Here is a 25,424-nt window from a genome sequence, read left to right as displayed (position 1 = left end):
AAAGCCCAGCTGCGACGTAATTGGTAATGTGTAAACTTTGTAGATTCAAATCAGTGGAGAGGTTAACCGCATAGTGAAAATCAATGACTGATAGTAAATTGTTAGCATTATGGCCAAGCCTGGCAAAAACTTAAATCTACAATCAAGTTTGGATTTGCAATGAATGGTGAATAAATAGACATTCATCAATAAAACAAGCATATATTATCCTTCTGGTTGGAACAAAATATAGTAGTTTTTTTAATTTAAGATATAACTTTTAACCATTATTTAATTTAAAGATTTTCATATAACTAATTTACTTACTACTCGTTTATTTATCTGATCAGGGATCCATAATCCCACCTCCACACAGCATCACTCAGCGATTCGACTGTTAAAACATACAACCGTCATCACCTCAAAATTTTTCCCATAACGGCACTGGATCGTCATTGTCTAAAGCACTGGAGTTCACAATCGTGTCTTCAAACTCTTGAAGTGGGGCGCTGTAAAAATTGGGATACGAACCATAGGGCTCATATCCTGTAAGCAGTGTTAAGAGATTGCCATGTTCGGCGATAATGTTAGCGAGCTCTACTTGTGTGGACTCCAGTTGCAATTGCAGCTCTGCTAATTTTCTCTGGAGATCATTGATAACTCCTACACAGCCATGGACAGGATCTCGAATTCTTTCTTCTGCTTCGTACACCATGCTGCTTACAGCATCACCTCTCTTCTCGGCCGGAAGCTCCTATCCAAAATTCACACAATCAACCACTTAATCACATATACTTTTTACATTTAATTTTAAAGCTGGAAGATTGTAAGAGAACAAAAGTAGAAACTGCGAGCACGCTCTCAATGAGTTTACTATTTCTTAGTGTAGAGGTTTTCAGTTACACCAAAAGTTATAGTTGGCTGTAAATTTTTCAAATCCTTAATTAGGATTTTTAGGGTTCTCAAAGAAAAAATTATTAGTGAAGAGATTTGCAGTTACATCATTGTAATTAGGTAAGTAGATCCCAGAGTAAAAATTATAGTAGATCCCCAGAGTGAAAATTATAGATTCTATAGAGATGTCCTGATTCGTCCAATTCTAATATCTCTATTGTGAAAATTAATAATAAAAAAATTTACAGTTACACCAAAACCCTTAAATATTAATAAACTTTCCAAACAAATAACTAAAATCCCCTGAATCAAAATTAGAGATTCAATAGAAATACCATGATTCCTCCCACACTTAGGGATTCCACTAATTTATTTCAAAAGTTGGACCAAGGTGGGAGATTAATTTAACTTTAGGGAATTGATAATAGTCCAAACAATATTTTTGCATTTCAAATATGCAATGTTGTGCCGTAACAAACCTGTAGTAATTTGACGACGCGGCCATGTCCGAACACTCTGTGTACCGATATGAACTTCTGGGGTTCGCTCTGCGGAAAATATGGCGCGAGTACGCATTTATCTGAACATTTCTTTCTCTGGATCCTGCAACCACTGCATGCAGAGGTCTCTTCCTTCCAACCAGACAGATCGCTCATCTGCACAACAATTGCACACCAAATCAGACTTCTTCTCACACTACATCTCTTAGCTTCGAAATATGATATTATAATATTACGAGTAATTCAGCTTATTATTGCTTGCCTTGCCGCTAATATTTGTTGTCACGGTCCGTGCAGCAGATCTCGAAACCTGTGGATCCTGGACCTGAAAGGAGGAAGGCAAAGACAATGATAAGCAGATGAGAAGAAGCGCGCTAAATAGATAGGTCTGTCTGTGGGGATGGAGGTCCTAGACATGACGACGACATTAAATGTATCTTGACCTACCTGACTAGTTTTGAATTTGAATGCATAAACTTTACCTGGATTTAAATTCCAAGGGGATATTTTTGAGTAGGTCCTTGCATTTTGGAGTTTAGGTTTTTGTGGAGTCATACAAGTAAATTTGGTTCAAAAGCTATTAGATATATTTTTGGTATTATAGTTGTAATGATTAAGGTTTATGTTCGATTTTTATGATAAAAGATAAATAAATAGTTTTATAATTTATAATTATTTAGAAAGTCAAATAGTCTTACGGTGCCAACCGTGGTCGGTGTGGCAATCTGAAACTGACCATCCACTGCGCGGAATTGTTATGGAAATTCCATGAGGAGAACAGACAGTGACGTGGCGGCGTTATGAGCTGCATGTTCAATCTCGCTTGCCAGTTGCAACCTGTATTTTCGGAGAAGGCAATTGAAAGGAGGAGATTGGTCGGCAACCGGCCAGCTAGTAGTAATGTACGCTACACTAGGAGTCTTAAATTCGTTGATAGTACATTGAAAACCAAAGGAAAAATCACGTACCCTTTATTGGTATTGATGAGTCTCTCACTTAGTCAATTCAACTTTTGACGTTTTGTATTTTTAGGTTTAAAATTTGTCTAAATGATAAATGGTTTTTTTCGGAGAATTTTTATATCACGTTATTTTTTTTTCTAATAATCGAAAATGTGAATATATATTATATCAAAACATTAGGCTGGGGTCCAGCTAATCTACCAAATATGTATATGGCAAAGTTTTGATACAAAATTTCGATAATGGACCTACCGTCCTTGTGGTTATACCTAGATACCTAAAGTTTCCAATACGTCGTCCATTTATAAATTCTGTTTTGGTTTTTTTATTAGAATATGTTACTTAAATGGTAAGTGTGGATAGATTTTATTGATGTTTTTAGTGTGTTTTTTGGAAGTCTTTTTGTGGATTTTTCTAGCTTAATTTCTTTAAAATTGGGTGGGAATTCATTGAAATCACAAGTTCGATGGATAAACCCTGCACAATAGAAGTGCCCTAAGGGTTTTTTATGGTGTTGAATCCATATATAAAGTCAAAAAACTAGTTTAAATAGCACAAATCAAGATTTCACCTCAAATTTTTCCACTGGATTTCCGCAACAGAAACTCCAAAAAATAATCGAACTATAGACAACTCAATTTTATTACTTATTCTTTTTTATAAATATTCTAGGTATACAAAGTCAATGATTTAAATAATTCTAGCTAACCTATATATATATGGTTGGAAATTTTATATCTATCAAAATTAAGAATTTAGTATATTTTCTTAACATTATTTTTTAATATTAATAATTTAAAATTACTTTTCAAACAATAGTTATATAATTATAAATATTTATTTGGCCTAGAGTGTAATTTTAGGTGGTGTGGTTTTCCTTGAATAACAATGATGAGTCAAATTGCATTCACTAATAGCAACGAGTGATGGATATCCCCACTACTAGTTTAACAACTAAGTTGTAATAGATTTTCCATATATATATATATTCTTATTTTTTCTTTTTCCAAACATTATTTACTCAACCCTAGAATATCTATAATAGTTTATTTTATTAGTTGTGTAATAACGTTCCCCTATGGGAGTGTTAATGTGAGTAATGACGAGACTTGGGGGGTTGTGCCTACCACCCTTAGACGTGATGTGCATTTACAAGGAGGGGTTGCAACCACCCCCTTGCATGCATTCACATGCAAAACCCCAAATGGCCTGAACTTATTATAAACCTGTCCAAATGATGTCTTGCAGAGTAGTTAGTGGTGGATTGAGGGGAGGAGGCGAGGCTAGGTCCTTGGCCTCCTTATGGGTGCTTTCTGACCTAGTCGGTGGTGAATGGTGCTTCGTATTCTAGTTTGTGTCCGTTGTAATGAAACAAAGATATGGCTCTTCGTCTTGCGAGGGTGTTGGTGGCAGAAATGAACTGCCTTTGGTGTTCAGGTCTCTAGTTTGAAGCTTGGAACCTTAGCATGTGGTGGGATGGTGTGGACTTCACTTTCAACCCCCTGCGCTATAATTCAGGTTGATTCCTCCCATTGCCTGACAATTTTTTTTGACTTATGTGTTTGGGTAAGGTCTCAGGTTATAGGTTTGATTTCTATATGTTGGGGTCTTTATATTTAGTCTATTTGTTGGATTCACAAGGTTTTGGCAACAAGTTTTCATCTTTTTCTTAGGAATCTCCTTACATTTGTAATGTTTGGTTCTATTGCTAAATTTTGTGATAAATTTAGTGAGCATTGTCTAATGAATTGTAAGGTTTGGGCTAGAAGATTTTTTGGTTTTGGCTTCCTAGGTGTCTAAGAGTTTTCTACGACCTCGGTTCAATGTAATGTGTGTGTTTGGGCATATATTTAATGGTGTTGGGGAAGGGGACCTTTTAAGAGGTTTCTGTGACTATTATACAACACCCAAGTGATTCCCGCGGGTCTAAGGTCCATGTCACGAGTTTTAGGGATGATTTAGTGGGTTGGGGCTCTATCTCTAACATGGATGTGTCTAGTTTCATTTCTTATTTTTTGCATGTAGATGTATTTATAATAGTTGCTCCAGGTGTGCCCACCCAGTTTCAAACATCTCTCTTAGGCAGAAAATGCACTGTAGGCATCAGGGAGGGGGCAACAATCCATAGGGTTAGAAAGGAGAAAGGATTTTTGCTCATGAATTGGTTGTCACACTCTTTAATGTATTTCTGCTAGAAATAAGGAAAGAGACACGTAAATTAGAAACTCAAGTTGGGGTGGAGAAATAATCCCACTCTGATTCAAAAATATTAGAGGATATGTCTACTTTTACTCCTAACCTTGGGCACACTAGGGGAAGGAAGAAACAATATATAAACTCTGTGGCCTTACATTGACAAATGAAAACCATGTTGGGGCTTGTCTTAAAGGAAAAACAAGTGGGGTGGTATAATGTCTTCACCACCTTAGAAGATATCAATAGAATGTTAAGGAATCAACGCTTTTGCTTGGAAAAAAATTGATGGTCATCTTTCTCAAGTTAAGGGGCATATCCTATGCGAATCTGATAATGAGGATCCACCAGACCCGTCAAGTTCGGGCAAAAGGATCCCATGCAAATGTATTTCTCTAAAAATGATTAAAATGTATTATCTATTAGCTTTCTTTCATTCTATCTACTCAATTTTGCTTCAGCCCAGTGAAAAGGGCTTATGCTTTTATGATGTATTCAAGTCTTAGTTTTCTATATGTCAAATATGGCCTGACACCATGAGGGCTTCACTAACAACGAGATACCATACCATGTGCATCCATATTGGGGCACAAAAAATGAGGAAAACATAAAATCATATATTGAGCATGTTGAAAAGTGTGCAACAAGAAATTCTTGTTGAGATTGCAACAAGATGATGGAGCTTAGTGAAAAGAGTCGCCTTCACTAAGTGGGCCCGCAGGCTATTTTTGGCGCAAGTCTATTTTTAGACTATGTCTATTTTTAGACATATGGATCATGTCTATGTTTATGGATGATTGATAAAGTTGGGAAAAATAGATGGACTTCTATTTTTGATGAAAGTGTGAGTGATCACAGTGTGAGTGAGCAAAGTCTATTTTTAGACTGGCTGTCAAAAATAGAAAAGTCAAATATTATTATCTCACAATAATATTTGGACTATAAACTTGATCTTATTCTCTTGGAGCACTTCAGTTTGAGCTACAGAGGTGGCACATGCAGCTGTCAGAAGGAAATACGCTTTTCTTATGAGTCAGTTGAGTTGTTGCATGCATGACTTCAGTTAGAACTCAAGTGAGTTGAGTTTAGTGGACTGGAGGTACAGTTGATGGAGTTGTGTTCAGTTTGACTTAGTTAAACTAGTTGTAGTTAGTCTAACTGCAGATAGACTAATGATGAGTTGTTAAACTAATTATTAACTCATAATACAACTAAAGAATACATCAGTTAACTCAGTTGCATGTCAGTGCATGTTCAGTTCAACAGGGACAAGTGGTAGAGAATCAGATTGCTATCAGTTGTGACTATAGTTGTGCATCAGATCTTGCACAATCAAGGGATTGAGTATGCCAATGAGTTTGCTCACGTATTTGGCCCACATTTTAGCCTTTGCTCACGTCCACAAAGAGTGAGTGACTATTTTGCAGGTGAAAAACGAGTTTGGGAAGCCATTCTCATCAGTTCTCGAGCAGGTATTGAGCAGTGGAGGCAGGCAAGCAGTGGAAGAGATTTGGAGATCAAATCTGAGCTGTATTGTGTGTAACAGGTGGAGATACTTGTGAGAAGTATTATGCTTTGTATTGTTACATGATTCAATCAATATAATATACAGATAGTGTGGGGTTTTTAGCGAGATGCTTTCCCCGGGATACATACTGTGTTTATGAGTTTGATTGATGCTTCTATGTGCGCCTGTGAATGTTTCTGCTTCTGTAAATTGATGATCAACGTAGAGGAGATTATGTATTATACATGTTCCGCTTATAATTGTATGATCAGGATAATCTCTGTGAATATGTGTTAAATTATTCAAAATTTCTACATGGTATCAGAGCTAGATGATTTGTAGAAAAAGTTTCTACATGGTATCGGAGCAGCTTGATTTGTAGAAGAGATTTTTACAGGATATCAAGCGAGGATTGATCATCAGATCTACTATTCAGGAAGTGTTTACATTCTATTTCTTCAGGTAGAGTCTGTAATCGGGCCAGGTAGCCTCTGGATTCATCCTTCCTTTGGAAGGTGAAATATCCGGTAAAAGCCTATACAGTCAATCTCTGTACGAGAAATATTTTGTTCTCACGAATTCTAGATCGGAAGCAGTTGAGTTTTGTGCTGGTGGAATTCGAATTTAATTCCAAAGCAAGAGATAAAACTCAAAAACATTCAGTTCGAGAATGGAGACAGTATGCCCCAGTATCTCACGAAGTTCACCCAATGCCGGGATGAGCTAGGAAGTGTGGGGGTGACTGTCGGATGGGGATGGTGAGTCTAGGACTCCTTGACCTTCCTAAGAGTTGGCATAGCTGCCAGGACTCGGTGAATGGAAGGGAGAAACTGCCAAATTGTGAACGACTATGGTCAGATTTGATGCAGGAGGAGATCAAACGGAGCACCAGAGACAGTTCTTCATCCATGCAGGATGAGGAGAACTGTGCCTTAGCGAGTAAGGCGAAGAAGGGGAAGGAGAAGGTTTCTCTTTTCAAATCCAGTTCTTCTAGTGGTGGGAAGAAGGTTGACAAATCGAAAGTGCGATGCTTTCGTTGTCATGAGATTGGTTCACGGGTCAGGAACCTGTATGCTCTTGAGGTTCAAGATGCATGCGAAGCCTTGAGCAGCGAGGCAACTGATGGAGACTAGGTGGTTGAGAGGGAGTGTATATTACCTCTCAACATGCAAAGCCAGAAGAAGTCTCAGACGATTGTGGAGGAGCCACGATTGGTACAACAGCTTCAGGAGGTTGTGGAGGAGCCACAACAGGGGAAGCTGAGAGGAGATAGAGTAGAGACATCTACTCATCCAGAGACCTCCAGTAGGGGGAAACTTCGAGCCAGGTGGGCTGAGGGATCGCATGCAGCCATACCTCCAGGTAGGAGGTGGGGTGATGTGGATTGATTGTCCCAAGGAGGAGGGGCAAGATCCTTGAGGTACCCAACCTCTTGGATGAGACCTTGCTACGGGAGCCCCGATGTGTAGTAGCAGGAACTGACTGATTGGGTAGAGACAGATGCGGATGGAGCGGCAGAGAGAGCGACAGTGCAGGGAATCCCAGGACAGCGCATAGCTAGCAGGCTATAGCAATGCGAGAGGCACAAGTGTTTTGCACAGTGCTAGGTGGCACAGAGAGGTGTGCAATGGTGCGAGATGCATGGAGATGTTGCAGTAGCGCAGATGTCAGAGAGGGAGCACTTGTCAGCAGCAGGTAGAGCTTCAACATTAGAGGATGTTTCTATCCCAACAGGGAGGTCAGTTGGGAGGTGCAGTGCGGATGTAATGCTGGGAGATAGAACCAACAGCAGCACAGATGCAGTCAGAGATCAAAGTGACAGAGGCTAGAGCAGTCAGATACTGAAGAGCACAGAGATGCAGAGTTTCAGTCGACAGAGGCAATAACAGTTAGAGACTTTGATGACAGAGCAAGTGGACCGGCCAGATGTGTTGCATGGAGAACATTCCAGAGTTACAGGATCGGGTTTGAGAGGAAGCCTTTCTTGTTGAGAGGGAGTGTTGAAAAGTGTGCAACAAGAAATTCTTGTTGAGATTGCAACAAGATGATGGAGCTTAGTGAAAAGAGTTGCCTTCACTAAGTGGGCCTGCATGCTATTTTTGGCGCAAGTCTATTTTTAGACTATGTCTATTTTTAGACATATGGATCATGTCTATGTTTATGGATGATTGATCAAGTTGGGAAAAATAGATGGACTTCTAGTTTTGATGAAAGTGTGAGTGATCACAGTGTGAGTGATCAAAGTCTATTTTTAGACTGGCTGTCAAAAATAGAAAAGTCAAATATTATTATCTCACAATAATATTTGGACTATAAACTTGATCTTATTCTCTTGGAGCACTTCAGTTTGAGCTACAGAGGTGGCACATGCAGCTGTCAGAAGGAAATACGCTTTTCTTATGAGTCAGTTGAGTTGTTGCATGCATGACTTCAGTTAGAACTCAAGTGAGTTGAGTTTAGTGGACTGGAGGTACAGTTGATGGAGTTGTGTTCAGTTTGACTTAGTTAAACTAGTTGTAGTTAGTCTAACTGCAGATAGACTAATGATGAGTTGTTAAACTAATTATTAACTCATAATACAACTAAAGAATACATCAGTTAACTCAGTTGCATGTCAGTGCATGTTCAGTTCAACAGGGACAAGTGGTAGAGAATCAGATTGCTATCAGTTGTGACTATAGTTGTGCATCAGATCTTGCACAATCAAGGGATTGAGTATGCCAATGAGTTTGCTCACGTATTTGGCCCACATTTTAGCCTTTGCTCACGTCCACAAAGAGTGAGTGACTATTTTGCAGGTGAAAAACGAGTTTGGGAAGCCATTCTCATCAGTTCTTGAGCAGGTATTGAGCAGTGGAGGCAGGCAAGCAGTGGAAGAGATTTGGAGATCAAATCTGAGCTGTATTGTGTGTAACAGGTGGAGATACTTGTGAGAAGTATTATGCTTTGTATTGTTACATGATTCAATCAATATAATATACAGATAGTGTGGGGTTTTTAGCGAGATGCTTTCCCTGGGATACATACTGTGTTTATGAGTTTGATTGATGCTTCTATGTGCGCCTGTGAATGTTTCTGCTTCTGTAAATTGATGATCAACGTAGAGGAGATTATGTATTATACATGTTCCGCTTATAATTGTATGATCAGGATAATCTCTGTGAATATGTGTTAAATTATTCAAAATTTCTACAGAGCATATAATAGAGGGTAAATGGTTTTTATATATTATTTATCAATATGTGTATTATAGGGAATTATTTATATAATAAACTGGACAAGCGGAGGGAAAAAAATAGGAATGATGGAGAAATTTGTGGGAGTATGAGAGTGTATGGAGAAATCTCTAGTCCAGAGTAAGTCAAGTGTCTATTTTCAGTCAGTGCTTCTAGATTTTTGCGAAGTCTGGGCCTGAGATGGACTTGAAAAAATACTTATCCCAAATCAATTTAGCTAGATTTTGGAGAAAATTTTCCAGGGTTCTTTTATAAATTTTTGATCAGATATAATCTTTTGTGCCTATCTATCTTGAATTGATCATCTAACCAAAGGAGAAAAAATAGGGAAGGGAGAAATGTTTCAAGGTAATGAAAATGGGGAAGGTGGTAATATGGCTGCATGGCTCACCGAAATAAACACTCTTCACATCCAACCCTTTAAACTTTTGCCTCCTGGTAAGTCACTACTCAGTTTTTTCTTGGCTTGTCATTCTATCTCGTGGGAACCTTGGAGAGATTAATTAATTAATGTATATTTAAATGCATGTTGTTGTAGACCCTCATGATGCAAAGGTGTGCATGAAGGATGTGGGTATCTATGGTAGATATTTCCACTATTTGAGGGTATGATGTTTTGTTTATGTATGCTTTTAACATAGTTTAAGAGTCATCGGATCTATAGGACATCCTCTAATAGAAAATTGAATTTATTCATAATTTGATCTAGAATTTTGGGATTTAAGGTCTGGTTGAACACATCACTTATAAGTTTCTTAGTTATGAATGGATAGTCCCCCAATTTTCTGCAAATTGTGGAATGGAATTTCAACCTATAATATACTCTTTTTTTGTGAATGGATTTCCTGCCTCTGTTTATTGATATGTTAAATGTAGTTGTTATATTTGTGCAGTTCATTGCACCCACTGCAAATAAAGGGAATAGTTAGATAACCACAATAAAACTAGTTTTAGGGGTTTTGATGTGCTTTCCACAAGAAAGGGATAATGTATCTCTTTTTTTCATTTTACACATAATAGTAATATGAAGGTCTTTGTATCAGATATTGAACATTCATCACCAAGGTGTAGGGGAATTGTATATAGGCCATGTAGATATTAAAGCATGTTAAAATAAGGATCAATCGATCAATGGATATGTACTATGTATTATTTGGATGATCTAATATGTAGTATATATTTTTGGATGATCTAATATCAATTGAGTAAAAATTATGTTTTCCAACTAATTCCGGCTAGATGCACATTCTACAGTGCAACATGGGGAATTATGTCATCTAATTGCAGCTAGATGCACATTCTACATTCAAGCATGGGGAACTACATTTGCTAATTAAAATTATATGCACATTCTACTCCTTTAAGATTGAGATCCTGAAATACCCTATATCATGGTAGATATCTACATCCTATCTATTCAAAAAGTACCTAGTTCTATATGTCTAATAATTAAGGCCACCCCTAAAGTCCTAGGATATATCCCATAGTGTGATAGGACTTCCTAATGAGTCACATCTATCACTATAGGGTTAGAATCAGATTCACTAGTAGGATATCTAGATCCTCCAATTAGCCTTGATGGGTAGCCTAGTTGGATGAAGCCCCTACCAAGTCATTACCCCTCTGTCATGAGGTGCAAGTTCAGTTATCCTTGGGTATATCAGGGTCAAGGCTTGAAAGTTTTGTCAACTAGGCGTGAGGCCCCTTCGGGTAGGCTTGCCTGTCTAAGGGTGTTGCGAGGAAAAAAATATCTAGATCCTCCAATCGTAGATTCGAGTAGAGAACAAACAGACCAGTCTACAACCTAGTATGGGGAACTGTGTCACGCTTGAGTGAGTGTAATGTTATGCCCAAGGACATATCATATTACCTAGTATGGGGGAGTTGTGTCAGGAGTGATTGACTGTAACATTGGTTGTCCTAGAAGGTGTATCATGTAGCCTAGTAGGAGAAGTTTTCTTTCAAATGGGTTTAACATTATTTGTATCTAGATGCACATTTTATAGTCCAATATGGGGATGTCTTATATACAGTATAGTATGGGGATGAGTTATAAGTGTAGTCATGAATGAGTGTAACATTGGTGTTATGTTTACTTTTCACATTAAATACATATAGAGAGAGATAGATATGTCTTAACTTCTTAATCCTAGATCTATCAAGTAGCAAAAGTTAATCCCATATTTATCAAGTAGGAGTAGGGATGGAATTATTTTAGGTGTATTTTTTTATAGAACTATTTTTACTTCATCAAAAGGGCTTACATGTCCAAAGATTTGATGCCTCTTCTTGATTAAGATGAAGTTGAAGTTAAGATAGATCTAGATTGGTCATATATCATTTTCAAAGAGAATGATGTATGGAAACCTATTATAAGAGACTCCAAGCCTATTCATGATGGTTGAAGGCAATTGACAAAGGAACTCAATGGCTATTGCATGCATGTTCCTTCTACAGTGTGACGTTCTCTTTACCAACTTCTAACTTCCTCGTGTGCTAGCTGGAAAGGTAGACCTTGTTTAGGAATTTGTGATTTTATGGATAATAATCCGTTGTGGTAGTTTTAATTTTTTTACTTAGGGTAGTTATATGTTTAAGTTTTAGGGTGTTTAGCTCATGGAAGTTTCTTTAGCAATCGACAGTTTTACTTAAAAAACTAGCTTTCTTGGTTTTGGTTGCAAACATTATGGTGTGTAGAATTTATTGTAAAACAACCAATGGTGATTGGTCATGAGTATGCTAGAATGATTGAGGAGGTCGGAAATGAAGTGAGACACTTGGCTCCTGGTGATCATGTAGATTTGGAGCATGTAATATTGTGCTGGTGATGTGAGAAATGTAAGTAAGGTTCCTACAATATGTGTCCCAACGTGAAGTTCTTTGTAGCACCTCTCATGCATGGTTCCTCGGCCAATCGCATTTTCATTTCCATCCCTTTTTTCTTACATAAGAGTAACAATAGGAAACAAAGGAGTTTTTTTTATATGTACCTTTCTATGAACCCAATATAATGGATGTCTTTATACCATCCGGATTCTAGAGTTTTCTTGTATGTGTTCAAACATTCTCTCATGATAGATTTGGAAAGATGGACATGCGTGATTTGGAAAATCATTTGCGATTTAACAAGTCATTAATATTCTTGATTTGTATATCCTATGTATTGTTATCAATCTTTCATTATTGAATGTTTATATACCATAGTCCAAGTTCACACTATCAAATGCACTTGGTAGCTTGGTTGTAATGTTTCTATAGAATGTTAAATAAGTAATATATATATGGTTCATCTCATCAAGCAAATCCATCTGTGCAGGTTATTTTGCATTCTCTAGTTGTTGATAGAAACATTATATCATTGGTGGAAAACTGTGTACTTGACATGGGAAAATGTGACTTAAGCTACGATTTTTGACATCGAGAACATATGCTCAAAAATATTTTAGAACCTTATTTATTTGGTGTTTGTTTGGATGAAGGAAATCATGCCCCACAAATTTTGAAAGAAGGAGAACACATTGTATTACTTGATTTACCTAGGCCTAAGGGTATTGAATTAGAAAAGTCTCAAGGTAGTTCTATAAAGCATGATGTTGGTGAAACATCTCTTCCATAGCATGAGATTCATGCAAACTTGTTCCCTGCACTTACAAAAAACATCCTTCTTTTGCCCAAGTTGGCTACATTATTGTATCTAGGAAGCAATGTTTGGGTTTTCTTGCCTGGTTCCCTTTCTCAGATTGTCCAAGATACAACTCCAAGTTATATACCTTTACCATAACTAGGTAGTCTGTGCCAATTTCACATCCATTAGACTGATGAGGTTAGGAAACCTACTGTATTAAAAGGCAAGGATAAGGACAATGATCAAGATAGTTTCACTAATATAAATGATAATACATATTTTCATTTTGATGGATCCTTTAGTGAAGAAAGTGTTATCACCTAGATTGACCTCTGCCTGAAGGGAGGCAATCCTAGGGTAACCACAAACCAAGCTTAGCCAAGTAGTTAGCCCTACGAGGCCAGGAGAGGTCTCTCTCCATAAGGATCTCAGTCAAGATGACAAGATCAGGTAAAGGATTTTAGGTTAGGTATAGTAACACGAAATTTTGATTGGATTTTGAAGGAGTTTTTCCAGATCAGGAGGAGCTGGGTAGTTTAGGTCTGGGAAATTAGGTTAGAAATGCAGGGTGTTCTATGGGGCAAGGTAGGTAGAGGCTTTAACACTCTTGGGCTTGATGGGGTGAGATTTTTAAGACTGGTGAGAAGCTAAGAAGGGCATGTGACAACTATGGATCCTTCCTGGACTACAGAAAACATGAAATGATGAATGATTTCCCAAGGCAGAGCACTGATACAATGGATTCTACCTATCAAATTTGAAAACATTCAACTAGAAGCAACGAAATGATATATGGAATACATAAAACATATAAACATATAATCACAGAAGAATAAACTGTACTAGAACTCCATACTACAGGGATCCCATAAAAATAGCTGCAAATCTTATTAATTTCCTACCAAACTGCTTACAAAAGGTGTACAATCAATGTCTGAGCATCTAGCTGAGTCCAACCCTTTACAATGAGAAAGAAGAAGAAGATATAGACATGATTTCAATCTCCTCCCATCCTCAAGGGTCGAATACCTAAGATGAGGAGCTAATATAACTAATACTGAACAAGAAATAGGAATATAGGCATCATCAACAACTTGCCTCTAAAAGTGAAAAACTGATTCAATTGAGCTCAAAATAACTTCTAAAGAAATGAATCTACCCTCTATCACTATTTATCTATCATAATTACATTCCAAGTAATCATTTACAATACCAAATCATCCACCATGAGAGATAATCCATGATTAGAGTAAAAAAACTGGAAAAATAGAAACCCTGAGCAAAACTGTCAAAAGCGCAGTGCTACTGGCCAAAAGCGCATCACCACTTTTAAGTCCCTTTTGGAGGCCTTCCCAGAATCCAAATTGAGCCCATAATAGCTCATTGGAAAGGTATTCAAGTCTACTTTCCAAAACACCTAGAGTTTCTGAACTTGAAGCTCATTTGACCCATCAAAACTTGATTCTCCCAAGACTGCTTCTGTGTGTCGAAAAAGTGGCAGAAAGGTCACTTTTAAGGTGTTTTTTGACCTTTTGGTGGGCCAGTTCTTCCCAAAAAAATTTGAAACGTGCTAGGGTGCATGTCCTCATTACTTTGAATCCAAAAATGTAAACCATTTCTTCAATGGGTACCCCTAGGAAAAGCGCAGCGCCACTATAGGCAGTTTTCCTGTGTATTGAAATCCAAAATTTGCAAATGACAAAATATTCTCAAAAATTCCCCAAAATTGGTGAGAAGCACCATAATCATGTGCTCTGATTAGCCAAGGAAGCTTCAGCTAGCATCCTAAGTCTATCCTCCTCTTTCTTTCCTTTCAAGGCTCGCATTAGCCTAGTTTTCATTCTCTTGACCCTCATATTGTAAATATTGTTTCGAGTCCTATAATGATAGGCCATGTGTCTGATCATCTAATTATCATTTTTGGCCTTTTGTAGCAGCTTCTCAAGGTGTAGGTTGACTTTTTCAAGCCAAGTCTCCCTATCATCTTCAATCTCCTGCTCAATAGGAGTCAAAGTGACTTGTGCTTCTTTGCCACTTTGTCGTTCCAACTTGAGCATTTATAGCTCCACGAGGACTTGTTTGTCACTCAATTGTTTGTTTTCTTGATCCAAGTATGCAATGGCATATTTGGTCGTCTCCAAATTGTTTTCCAAAGCTTGTACTTGAGCTTCTCTTTCCCGTATGATGATGTCTTTGATGGTTTCTTCATCTTGAGCCTCTAAGTCAATGACTTGAACCCCATGACGATCGTCATGCTGAGTCAAGTCAAAGTCCCTTTCCTCCTCATCATCAAGACTCTGCTCTGGCATCTTTTCCTTGCCTTTGTGTAGCTGCTGCACTTGTACCTATTGTGTCGATGAAGAAGGCAAGGCCCCTTCCACATCCTGTGGAGAAAACACTTGCCTATGAACTGATGAAGAAGGCAAGGCCCCTTCCACATCCCGTGGAGAAAACACTTGCCTATCTGCTGCAAATAATCTCCTAGTGCCCCTCTGATATGTCATGTAGATGGGCACCTCAGTAGTTCTTGTCTCCTTGGCTTCCTCATCTGTTTTCACTGGGCTAGAAGGTCCTCCTATTTCTTGAGGCACTGGTGAAGGAATTTGAGGACCTCTGAAGATCTCATGAGAAATAAAGGTCTCCCAAGGGATGTTAAGGAGACTGAGATGATGAAGCACAATGACCTTGATCAGAGAGTAATGATAAAGGTTGCTCATCTGTTGAGGGTAAGGATTCCTTTAGATAATAAAAGCCATCTTGTTAATACTCTTAAACAAGTAGTAAGGGAGGTTTAACATCCTCACCCTAGTAAAATGCATGAGGAGCTTGATGTGATAAGTGTATCGCCTGGAGAACCTGCCCTCACAAGTGAAATACTTCATGATGATTTTCATCATGGGGACATACTTGTTCTCAAGAAACCTAAAAGGAAATAGTCTCTTCACCTGATTTTTATACTGGGGTTTAATATAAGGTTCATAATAGAACTCATCTAGATCTTGGCGCTTGAACCACTTCTCCCCTACATTAGGAATCCTAGTGGCATATGAAATAATTGATCTGAATTGGATCCTAAACACTATCTAAGTTTTCATGACTTTCTCAAATTATGCCAAAAGATTCAAGTCTTAGAAAAATCAAGCTATCAAAAAGAATCCTCATGACAGTTGCAACTGTGTCCAGAGTGGAGCAACGAGGACCCTCGGTCGAGTGCGCAGACCATTGGCCCATGGTAATGTGCGCTGGCACAAACTGGCAAAATCGGAGGCTAGTTTGAGAAACAGAGTTATATTATGATACGCGATTAGCGCTAAGCTCTAATCGCGTATCGTAGGGTGTCCCCCTCAGTGAAGGAAAGCCCCAAAGCACTCGGACCAGAAATCTCTATGAAATGCAGAAAAGTAATGCATTCAGTTCCATAGTGCGGGATTCCACAAATCGGTAGGATATCGGAAGGTCTTGAGGTAGTAAGCAGCTTTGACTGAGTCTCGCCCGATGCCACACATTGAGCGACATGCGTCTGGTGGATGAGAGAGAAAACTGCCCACATCGGATGGGTAAATGTCATGGAACTTTCCCACCCAATATGCACGATGACCGTAGGATCTAGGGGGCCCAAATCAACAGTGGAGGCGCATTCCGATAAATGACCAGATTTGACAAGGTTGTAGAGCAAGATTACAGGGGATTTGAAGTCCAACATGGAAGATGAGTTGGCAAATGAATCGTATTTCACGGGCGATCTTGAACCAAATGGAATTAATGGCCATTCAAATATGATTCAAGGAATTTGACACCCAGTTTGTTAGGAAATAGGTGGCCACCTCCCTGCGAAGCGTTACACAGTGATGATGATGCAAACCAAGGAATTCGAATGAACAGGGGAAGGAAAACCAGAATGCTGAGAAGCGGAAACGAACCGATAGAAAGCAAACTAGCTTTAAAGCCATGAATTGACAGAGAAAGCTTGAGAGGGAGGAGTTAGTTAGCCGCAGAAAGCTAAGAGCAGAGAACAAAGAGTAGAAGCCGAGCTGACCTGAAGGCAACATCCAGCCAGACAGAGCTAGAGAGAGAGCCAGAGAGTCTATGCACTCCAGAGAAAGCTTGAGAGGTTCAAGCGAGCTCCTCGGCTTAGGCTTGTCATGTATGAGTTTCAGATTGGGCTCATACTACTGTGACCAGTAGAGGTCAAGTACCAGTAAGGAGAGTCTGTGTACTCAAATCCTACTAATTCATATATGTTGAGTGAGACTCAAATTGAGCTCACTGTTGTAAAGAAACTCTGCTTTGAAAACATAATATAAAGGCCACTATTAAAAACTGGACTAGGAGATGTAGCCCAGGAGTATTGGGTGAACTCCTTATTAAACTTGTTGTATTACATGTTTCCCTGTTATGTTTTCTCTAACTACCTCAGTGTCTATGTATTTTGCAATCTTATCGATCCATTACATAAAGTAACATAGGCACATCCATGCACGAGTCTGTAATACCTTTAAATTCTTTGTCTTGGATAAATTCCAGATCAAGTGGTATCAGAGCTCAAGTTTACTAAGTTAGACAAGCTTGTGCTAGATTTTGTTATTGAATGCTAACTAGATCAAAGCTTAAACTAGGAGAAGGAGAGTTGATTGAAACTAACCCTCAAATTGGAAGAGTCTATCCTAAGAGGAAAATGACAGAAGAAACTCCCTTGGAATCAGACCCTCAGTTCATGGATAGTTTCATGACCATGAGAGCCATGGTAGAGGAAATGTTTAGAGAATTTAAGAAAGGTAGAGAGGAAGATTCATCAAAATCCAAACAAGATAAAGGTGTAGAAGAATCCTTCCTCCATGACTACTCTAAAGGCAAGGGGAAAGAAGAAAAACTTCCCACACCTCCTAGTAGCCTTGAAAACAAAAATAAAACATCTTTGATTAAATTAGATGTTAAATCTGATTTACCAATAAATGATGGAGAGTTGAATGCAGAGAAGCTGGATAATTGCATTAGACAGATTGATGTTTATTGTAGAGTGCAGAATATCGATTAAGACAGTGCGAGGAATTTTGTATTCATTATACAGTGGACTATTCATAAACAGATGGCTGCGTCCATATTGTGTCTACACGTGTCTATACTTGTGATGTATTTCAAGATCATTCCTATATCAAAGCAGTAGTTAGTTTTCTAGTCAGTTTTAATCTGAGTATGGGAATGCCTACCTCAGCAATGATATGATCTCATATATATATTTTGCATTGAATGTTTTTACAGGTTCCAACCGGGCTCTCCGCAAGATGATCCTCGAAATGATAAAGTACTTCACTCTTCCTAGATGATAAATGAAATCCTCATCTACTACAGAATTCACACTTTAAGGGGAAATCTGTTACACAAAATATTGTCACCATGACTATTTGCAGTCAGTATGGGTCTATCATCATTCATACTGTCCTCCTAAGCAAGTCTCAAACCTCAGCTCTTCATGTCAAGCTTTGAAAATGAGAGAAAGACCTTAAAAATCAATAAATCTCTGGTTCTGCACTTTCTCTCACTGTTGCCTGTGGTCCCACACCCTTTGTTCGTGTTACCTGCGGACCTGCCCGCTCTGTCTCTAAAGGAGTGGGTGCGGAACTCTGTGAAAGTAAAAAAGGCACAAGTTTATTCTTAAAAACTCACTTTGGGTTAATTCTAGATGATTCTAGAGGGAATCTTAACATGGATGGTTCGCTCCTAAGTGGTTCATGCATCCCAAAAGTGAAGGAGCTAATCCCTTGATGAGAGGAGCTATCCCTTTGAAGGAGGGCTTTATCCATTTGAAGGTGGACCTAGTAACTTCCCTCCATTGCACTATAAATTAAGGCATTGGGCTGGTTGCTAGAGGGGTTAGAAGCTGAAATTTTTTTAGGGTAAATGCTGGTGGAATTGAGACTTCCTAGTTAAGCTTGAGAGGAGAGATTACATACCTTTTGGCTTCATTAGGAATAGAGTGAAACTTGTCAAAGTAGAGGAGACTTCTTGCTGGACTGTTGGGTCCCTATAATACTAGTGATTACCCCATTACTATTGTAGTTATACCCCTTATTTATATTGATGTACCCATGTAGTTCCCATATTGTTACTATTGTGCCACATAGAAGCCCACTATTGTTATTGTTGTGCCCTACAATATTATTGTTATGTAGGCTTTGATTGTATTGGGACCACTTAGACTCCTATATATAGAAAGGAGGTATTTTCATTTGTATCATCCAAGAATTGTTCATTTATGTAATGTAAAGGAGGTTGCTCCCTCGAAGAGGCTGAATTCTAAGGCGTGGATCTCTCTTTTCTATCTTTTTGTGAGCTGGTTTCATAACATTTGGTATCAGAGCTTTGGATTCTAGGGTTTCGCTGCTCCAAACAGGTCATCGTGGCATTTTCGCTATAACATTGTTTCTGTGACGTTTCAGAAGTAAAACAAAAAACCCATTTGAGAAGAAATTGCGCTGAACCTTGGGTCTGAATTTCAGAGCTTTTTGCGCGATATTTGCGGAGATATGATCTGAGGAAGTTGGTCTTCTTGCAGACTCTTTAATTACATTCAAAACAGGTGACCTGGGGAAAATCGTCATAACTTTCTCTCTGGGGATCGGATTGAAATTTCGTAAGAAGGTACAGAAAGAGGACAGACTGTAGTTTTTTTTATGTGTGTTTCAGATTCAAAGGTTGAAACAGGGACTCGTGGCAAGTCGTACAAGTTCGCTGTACTGAACCAGTCTAAAAGCTAGTCACTGTGGGAGATTTCACATAACTCTTCCTTGGAGAATCCAATTTGGCTCAGACTTGTGGCATTGGAAAGAGGACACAGAAGGCTACTACAGGTAGCAATTTTAGAATTGGAGGATCCGAAATTACAGAGATACATCAGATTCAATATCAGGCTTCTATAAAGTGAAAAAAGGTGTGTAGTTTTTTTTAATTTTTGTGTAAGCTTGGTTTAACGGAATTCAAAGGGCATAGTAAAACATTATTATTGGTAACTAATGCCCCGAGGAAAGAAAATGCAAACACCTAGTAAGGAACCTGAAAGCTCTAGCATGACTCATGAAGAAGAGGAAGAAATGCTACATGATATATCAAAATTACAAGAACAAGTGCAACAAATGTCACGCTCACAAAAGCTAACAGAAGCTAAGATAAGTGGCGTGGAATCTAAGATAAATGGCATGGAATCTAAGGTAAATGGCGTGGAATCTAAGATAAAGGGCATGGAAGCTAAGATGGATGGCATGGAAGCTAAGGTGAATGGCATGGACGCTAAAATTGATGGCATGGATGATAAGATGGATGAATTGAAGAATTTGCTACAAGAAAGGGTCACTAATGGTGAAAAGGTAGTAAAGGAAACTCATGATGAGAACAAAAGAAATGTTAATCATGATTCCATAGACTCTAATGTTGGATCGAAGACTCACCATGTTCCAAAAATCGATATGAGGAAGTTTGATGGCAAGGATCCCGCCACATGGATATTACAGATGGAGCAATTCTTCGATCTCAATAATGTGCAAAACACACAAAAGGTACGTATGGCAACTTTATATTTGGAACCAAATCAGTTTGTATGGTATCAATGGCTTTGTTCTCGTAAACAATTTATCACTTGGGCAATTTTTACGGAAGAATTGATAGCACATTATGAGGATACAAAAAGCAACACTTTTTTTAGCCAATTGATAAGTCTCAAACAAAAGGGTTCAATAATGGAGCACATTGAGGAGTTCCAAAAATTGAACATAAGGGTAAAAGATATTCCAGAGGAGCATAGGATTGATGTGTTCATAGGGTCTTTAAAGGATAATATCCAACATGATGTGCGCCTTTGGGAACCTGATTCATTAGAGAAGGCATTCAGGTTAGCAAGAAAAATGGAAAGCAAAATTATGGCAACTAGGAAGCATACCATTCACAACTATAAAGACGGAAGTGTTGTTGCCCATAGTCTTCCACAACCTACAAGGTTGACACCACAACAATTGGAAGAAAAAAGAGCAAAAGGGCTTTGTTACAATTGTGATAGCAAATACACAAAAGGTCATAAGTGTGCTGAGAAGAAATTATTCTACATAGATTGTGAAGAGGAAGAAGAAAAGGAGCAAGAAAGGTCAAAAGAAGAGGATATATTCCAGGAACAAAGCCTAGATGAAGAACAAATAAATCCGACCATATCTTGTAATGCATTGGCGGGAATTACCACTCCTCAAACCATCAAGATAGAAGGACAAATCAAGAAGAAAAAGGTAATAGTGTTGATTGATTCAGGAAGCACCCACAATTTTATTCATTGTAGGGTAGCAAAAGAATTGAATTGCTTCCTATATCCAGCACCAGAGTGTCAAGTGATGATTGCAAATGGAGGAACAATAAATTGTTCTGGAAAGTGCCATAATATCAAGCTATCCATGGGAGAATATGTATTGACTAGCCCAATGCTTTCCATTCCAATGGGAGGTGCTGATGTTGTACTAGGAGTCCAATGGCTACAATCCTTGGGTACAATAGCTTTTAATTTTCAAGAACTTTTCATGAAATTTTCTGTGGAAGGAAAGGAAGTTGAATTAAGGGGTATTGCAGGGAAACCAGGAAAGATAATCAGCTCTAATGGCATGACAAAGCTTCTAAAAAAGGAGCAAAGAGGTGTAATTGCACAATTATGTTCGCTAGATGTTTCCACATTGGAATCATCTATTTCTCCAGATCTCCAAAAAGTCCTGGACAATCATTCCAAGGTATTTGAGACTCCCAAAGGTCTCCCACCTATGCGTGATCATGATCATGCTATTCATCTGATTCCAGGAAGTGTTCCTCCAAACATCAGGCCGTACAGATATCCATATGTCCAAAAAAGTGAAATTGAACGTATGGTTGCAGAAATGCTAGAGGCTGGTATAATTCAACCGAGTCAAAGTTCTTTCTCAGCTCCAGTAGTATTGGTGCACAAGAAGGATGGATCATGGCGCATGTGTCCAGATTATAGGGAGCTCAACAAGCTCACTATTAAAGATAAGTTCCCCATTCCTGTTATTGATGAATTACTGGATGAATTGCATGGATCAATTTACTTCACCAAGTTGGATCTTCGTTCGGGATATCATCAAATCAGAATGAAGATTGAAGACATTCCGAAAACAGCATTTAGAACTCATGAGGGTCATTATGAATTTTTGGTCATGCCTTTTGGCCTTACCAATGCACCTTCAACATTTCAAGGTTTGATGAATTCAATTTTCAAACCATTCCTTAGAAAATTTGTGTTAGTATTTTTTGATGATATACTAATCTACAGCAAGTCTTGGAAGGATCATGTTGAACATGTTGACAGGGTGTTACAACTATTGGAGGAGAAACAATTATATGCAAAAAGATCCAAATGTTTCTTTGGAGTCCAGGAGGTGGAATATTTGGGTCATATTGTATCTCATGAAGGAGTTAAGGTAGACCCTAGCAAAATTAAAGCCATTAAGGAATGGAAAATCCCCACATCCATAAAGCATCTGCGAGGATTTCTTATTGAAGAAAGATTCATTTTCATGGACTTCGGAAGCAACAAAGGCCTTTGAACATCTTAAAGAGGCAATGTGCCAAGCACCGGTCTTAGCTACGCCGGACTTCACAAAAACCTTTATTGTGGAATGTGATGCTTCAGGAAATGGAATTGGTGCTGTTCTAATGCAAGATGAAAGACCCATTGCTTTTGAAAGTCGTCCAATCAAGGGAAAGTTTTTAAGCAAAGCTATTTATGAGAAGGAAATGTTGGCAATACTCCATGCACTTAAGAAATGGCGACCCTACCTAATGGGAAGACACTTCAAGGTAAAAACGGATCATGATAGCCTTAAATACTTTTTAGAACAAAGATTATCCTCTGAAGAGCAACAAAAGTGGGTCACAAAGATGTTGGGTTATGACTTTGAAATCATCTACAAAAAAGGGAAGCAAAATGTGGTGGCAGATGCACTCTCAAGAAAGGATGAGGATGTGGAAGCATTGTTGTGTGCCATTTCTATTATCCAACCAGATTGGATAAACGAAGCAAGGGAGGAATGGAAGAATGACGAAGAAGTGTGGGCACTTATTCGAAAGCTACAACAAGATTCCAGTACTTCTGATACATTTAGCTGGAAAAATGATTCGTTATGGTACAAAGATCGCTTATACCTCTGTAAGAATTCCCAGCTAAAACAAAAGATTCTTATGGAATTGCACACTTCTCCCTTAGGAGGGCACTCAGGATTTTTAAAAACTTACCACAGGGTTAAGAAGGAATTTTTTTGGGATGGCCTTAAATCAGATATTCAAAAGTTTGTGGCGAAATGTTTGGTTTGCCAACAAAATAAAGTTGAAACAATTAAGACACCGGGTCTATTACAACCTTTATCCATTCCAAGCCAACGTTGGGAGGAGGTTTCAATGGATTTTATCACAGGTTTACCCAAGTCTGAGGGAAAGAGTGTCATCATGGTGGTAGTTGACAGACTTACCAAGTATGCACACTTTTGTGCATTATCACATCCATTTAAAGCCAGTACAGTTTCTACTGCATTTATGGAAACAGTTCAAAAGCTACATGGAAACCCAAAGATTATTGTAAGTGACAGAGATCCCATTTTCACTGGAAATTTTTGGACAGAATTATTTTCTTGTCTTGGTACTCAGTTAGCTCATAGCTCATCTTATCATCCTCAATCTGATGGGCAAACTGAGATAGTAAACAAATGTTTGGAAGGATATCTTCGTTGCTTTGTATCTGATAAACAGACACAATGGGTCAAATGGTTGCCTCTGGCTGAATGGTGGTATAACACTTCCTTCCATACAGCAACAAAAATGACCCCATTTATGGCACTTTATGGGTATCAACCACCATCCATCACATCATATTTAAGAGAAAATTCTAAGGTTCAGGCAGTGGAACATCACATCGAACATCAACAACAAGTCCTCCAACTCTTAAAGGATAACCTCGTGTTGGCACAAAATAGAATGAAACAACAGGCAGATCAACATCGCAGTGAAAGAAGTTTTGATGTAGGTGATTGGGTATTCCTACGGCTACAACCATATAAGCAAATGTCCCTCAAGCAAGCTAAGAAGGATAATAAATTATCACCAAAGTATTATGGTCCGTACAAGGTGTTGCAAAAGATTGGTACTATGGCATACAAATTGGAGCTTCCTGCAGCTTCTCGATTGCACCCAGTTTTCCATGTTTCATGTTTAAAGAAGGTTATAGGCGACAAGCTCCCAGTTCAAACAATATTGCCAGAACTTGACGAGGAAGGAAAAATTATATTGGAACCGGAAGCAGTCACAGAAACAAGAACTCGACAGCTACGAAATCGATCAATTTCAGAGTATCTTATCAAGTGGAAGAACTTATCCGCTGAAGATTCCACATGGGAGGATGAGAATTTTATGCAGAAGTATCCAGAACTACTCAAGCGTTGAGGACAACACTTTTTTGAAGGAGAGGGGCATGTTGGGTCCCTATAATACTAGTGATTACCCCATTACTATTGTAGTTATACCCCTTATTTATATTGTTGTGCCCATTAGTGCCCATATTGTTACTATTGTGCCCCATAGAATCCCTCTATTGTTATTTTTGTGGCTTATAATATTATTGTTATGTAGGCTTTGATTGTATTGTGACCACTTAGACTCCTATATATAGAAAGGAGGTTTTTCATTTGTATCATCCAAGAATTGTTCATTTATGTAATGTAAAGGAGGTTGCCCCCTCGAAGAGGCTGAATTCTAAGGCGTGGATCTCTCTTTTCTATCTTTTTGTGAGCTGGTTTCATAACATGGACTCTGGGAGGAGCTTGTACAACATTAAGGCACAGGTTGTAAAGTTCTTCTTTGATTTGAGTTAATACAATCAGATTCATTTTTCTCAAAAAATTGTCTTATGTGATTTGTTTCGTGAATTCCTTGATCATCATGATAAGTATGCTTTATTATATTGGCTTTTCAGGTGCTATTTAATGTGTGTGCTTATTTGTGTTTGCAAATTCTCTATAATGGATCTCATTTGGATCAACGGAGCGAGGCTTCCACAAACTTGCATTGGACCCAAGGTAGGCCTAAAACACTTGTTTGCCTTTATTTATAAATTGCATATTTAGAGAAAGATAGAGTTTGTTTGGTTTGTTTGTCGCTAGATATCATTATATACTAGGGAGGTCGCTCTTGTCCGCAAGAACGACTTATCCGCAAGAATGAGCTATCATGGGCCCACTTTAGATGCCAGGAAGGTCTCTAAAAGGGGCCTAAAAGTGGCACTATGTGTTGAGCAAGTGGTGCTGCGCGTAGGGCAAATTTTGCTCAGGACGCCTATTTTTCCAATTTTTCACTATGATTGTGGATTTTCTCTCATGATGGATATTTTACCAATGTAAATGATGATTTGGCATGTAATTATGGTAGGTAAATAGTGATAGAGGGTATATTCATTGGATTAAAGGTTGTTTTGAGGGCAATGAATCAGTTTCCCCTCTT

General features: G+C 38.4%; 1 protein-coding gene across 1 annotated transcript in view; it reads right to left on the bottom strand.

Moving 5' to 3' along the window:
• Nucleotides 1-356: 356 nt before the first annotated feature.
• LOC149154203 (LOB domain-containing protein 1-like) overlaps nt 357-25,424 on the bottom strand; it is a 104,582-nt gene continuing 79,514 nt past the window's right edge. Inside the window, exons 2-4 of the mRNA XM_089444075.1 lie at nt 1,636-1,698; nt 1,353-1,529; nt 357-733 (exon numbers count right to left, since the gene is read on the bottom strand). Of these exons, the coding sequence (XP_089300201.1) occupies nt 401-733; nt 1,353-1,529; nt 1,636-1,698 (573 nt within the window). The 3' untranslated portion in view covers nt 357-400. The remainder of the gene's footprint in view (nt 734-1,352; nt 1,530-1,635; nt 1,699-25,424) is intronic.

This window comes from Pinus tabuliformis, chromosome 9 (genome assembly GCF_031772625.1).
Source record: "Pinus tabuliformis cultivar Carrire ecotype Pingquan chromosome 9, CPIR1, whole genome shotgun sequence".
Lineage (NCBI taxonomy): Eukaryota > Viridiplantae > Streptophyta > Pinopsida > Pinales > Pinaceae > Pinus > Pinus tabuliformis.
The sequence above is the reverse complement of the archived record's forward strand: the minus strand, read 5'-3'. Positions and strand labels throughout refer to the sequence as shown.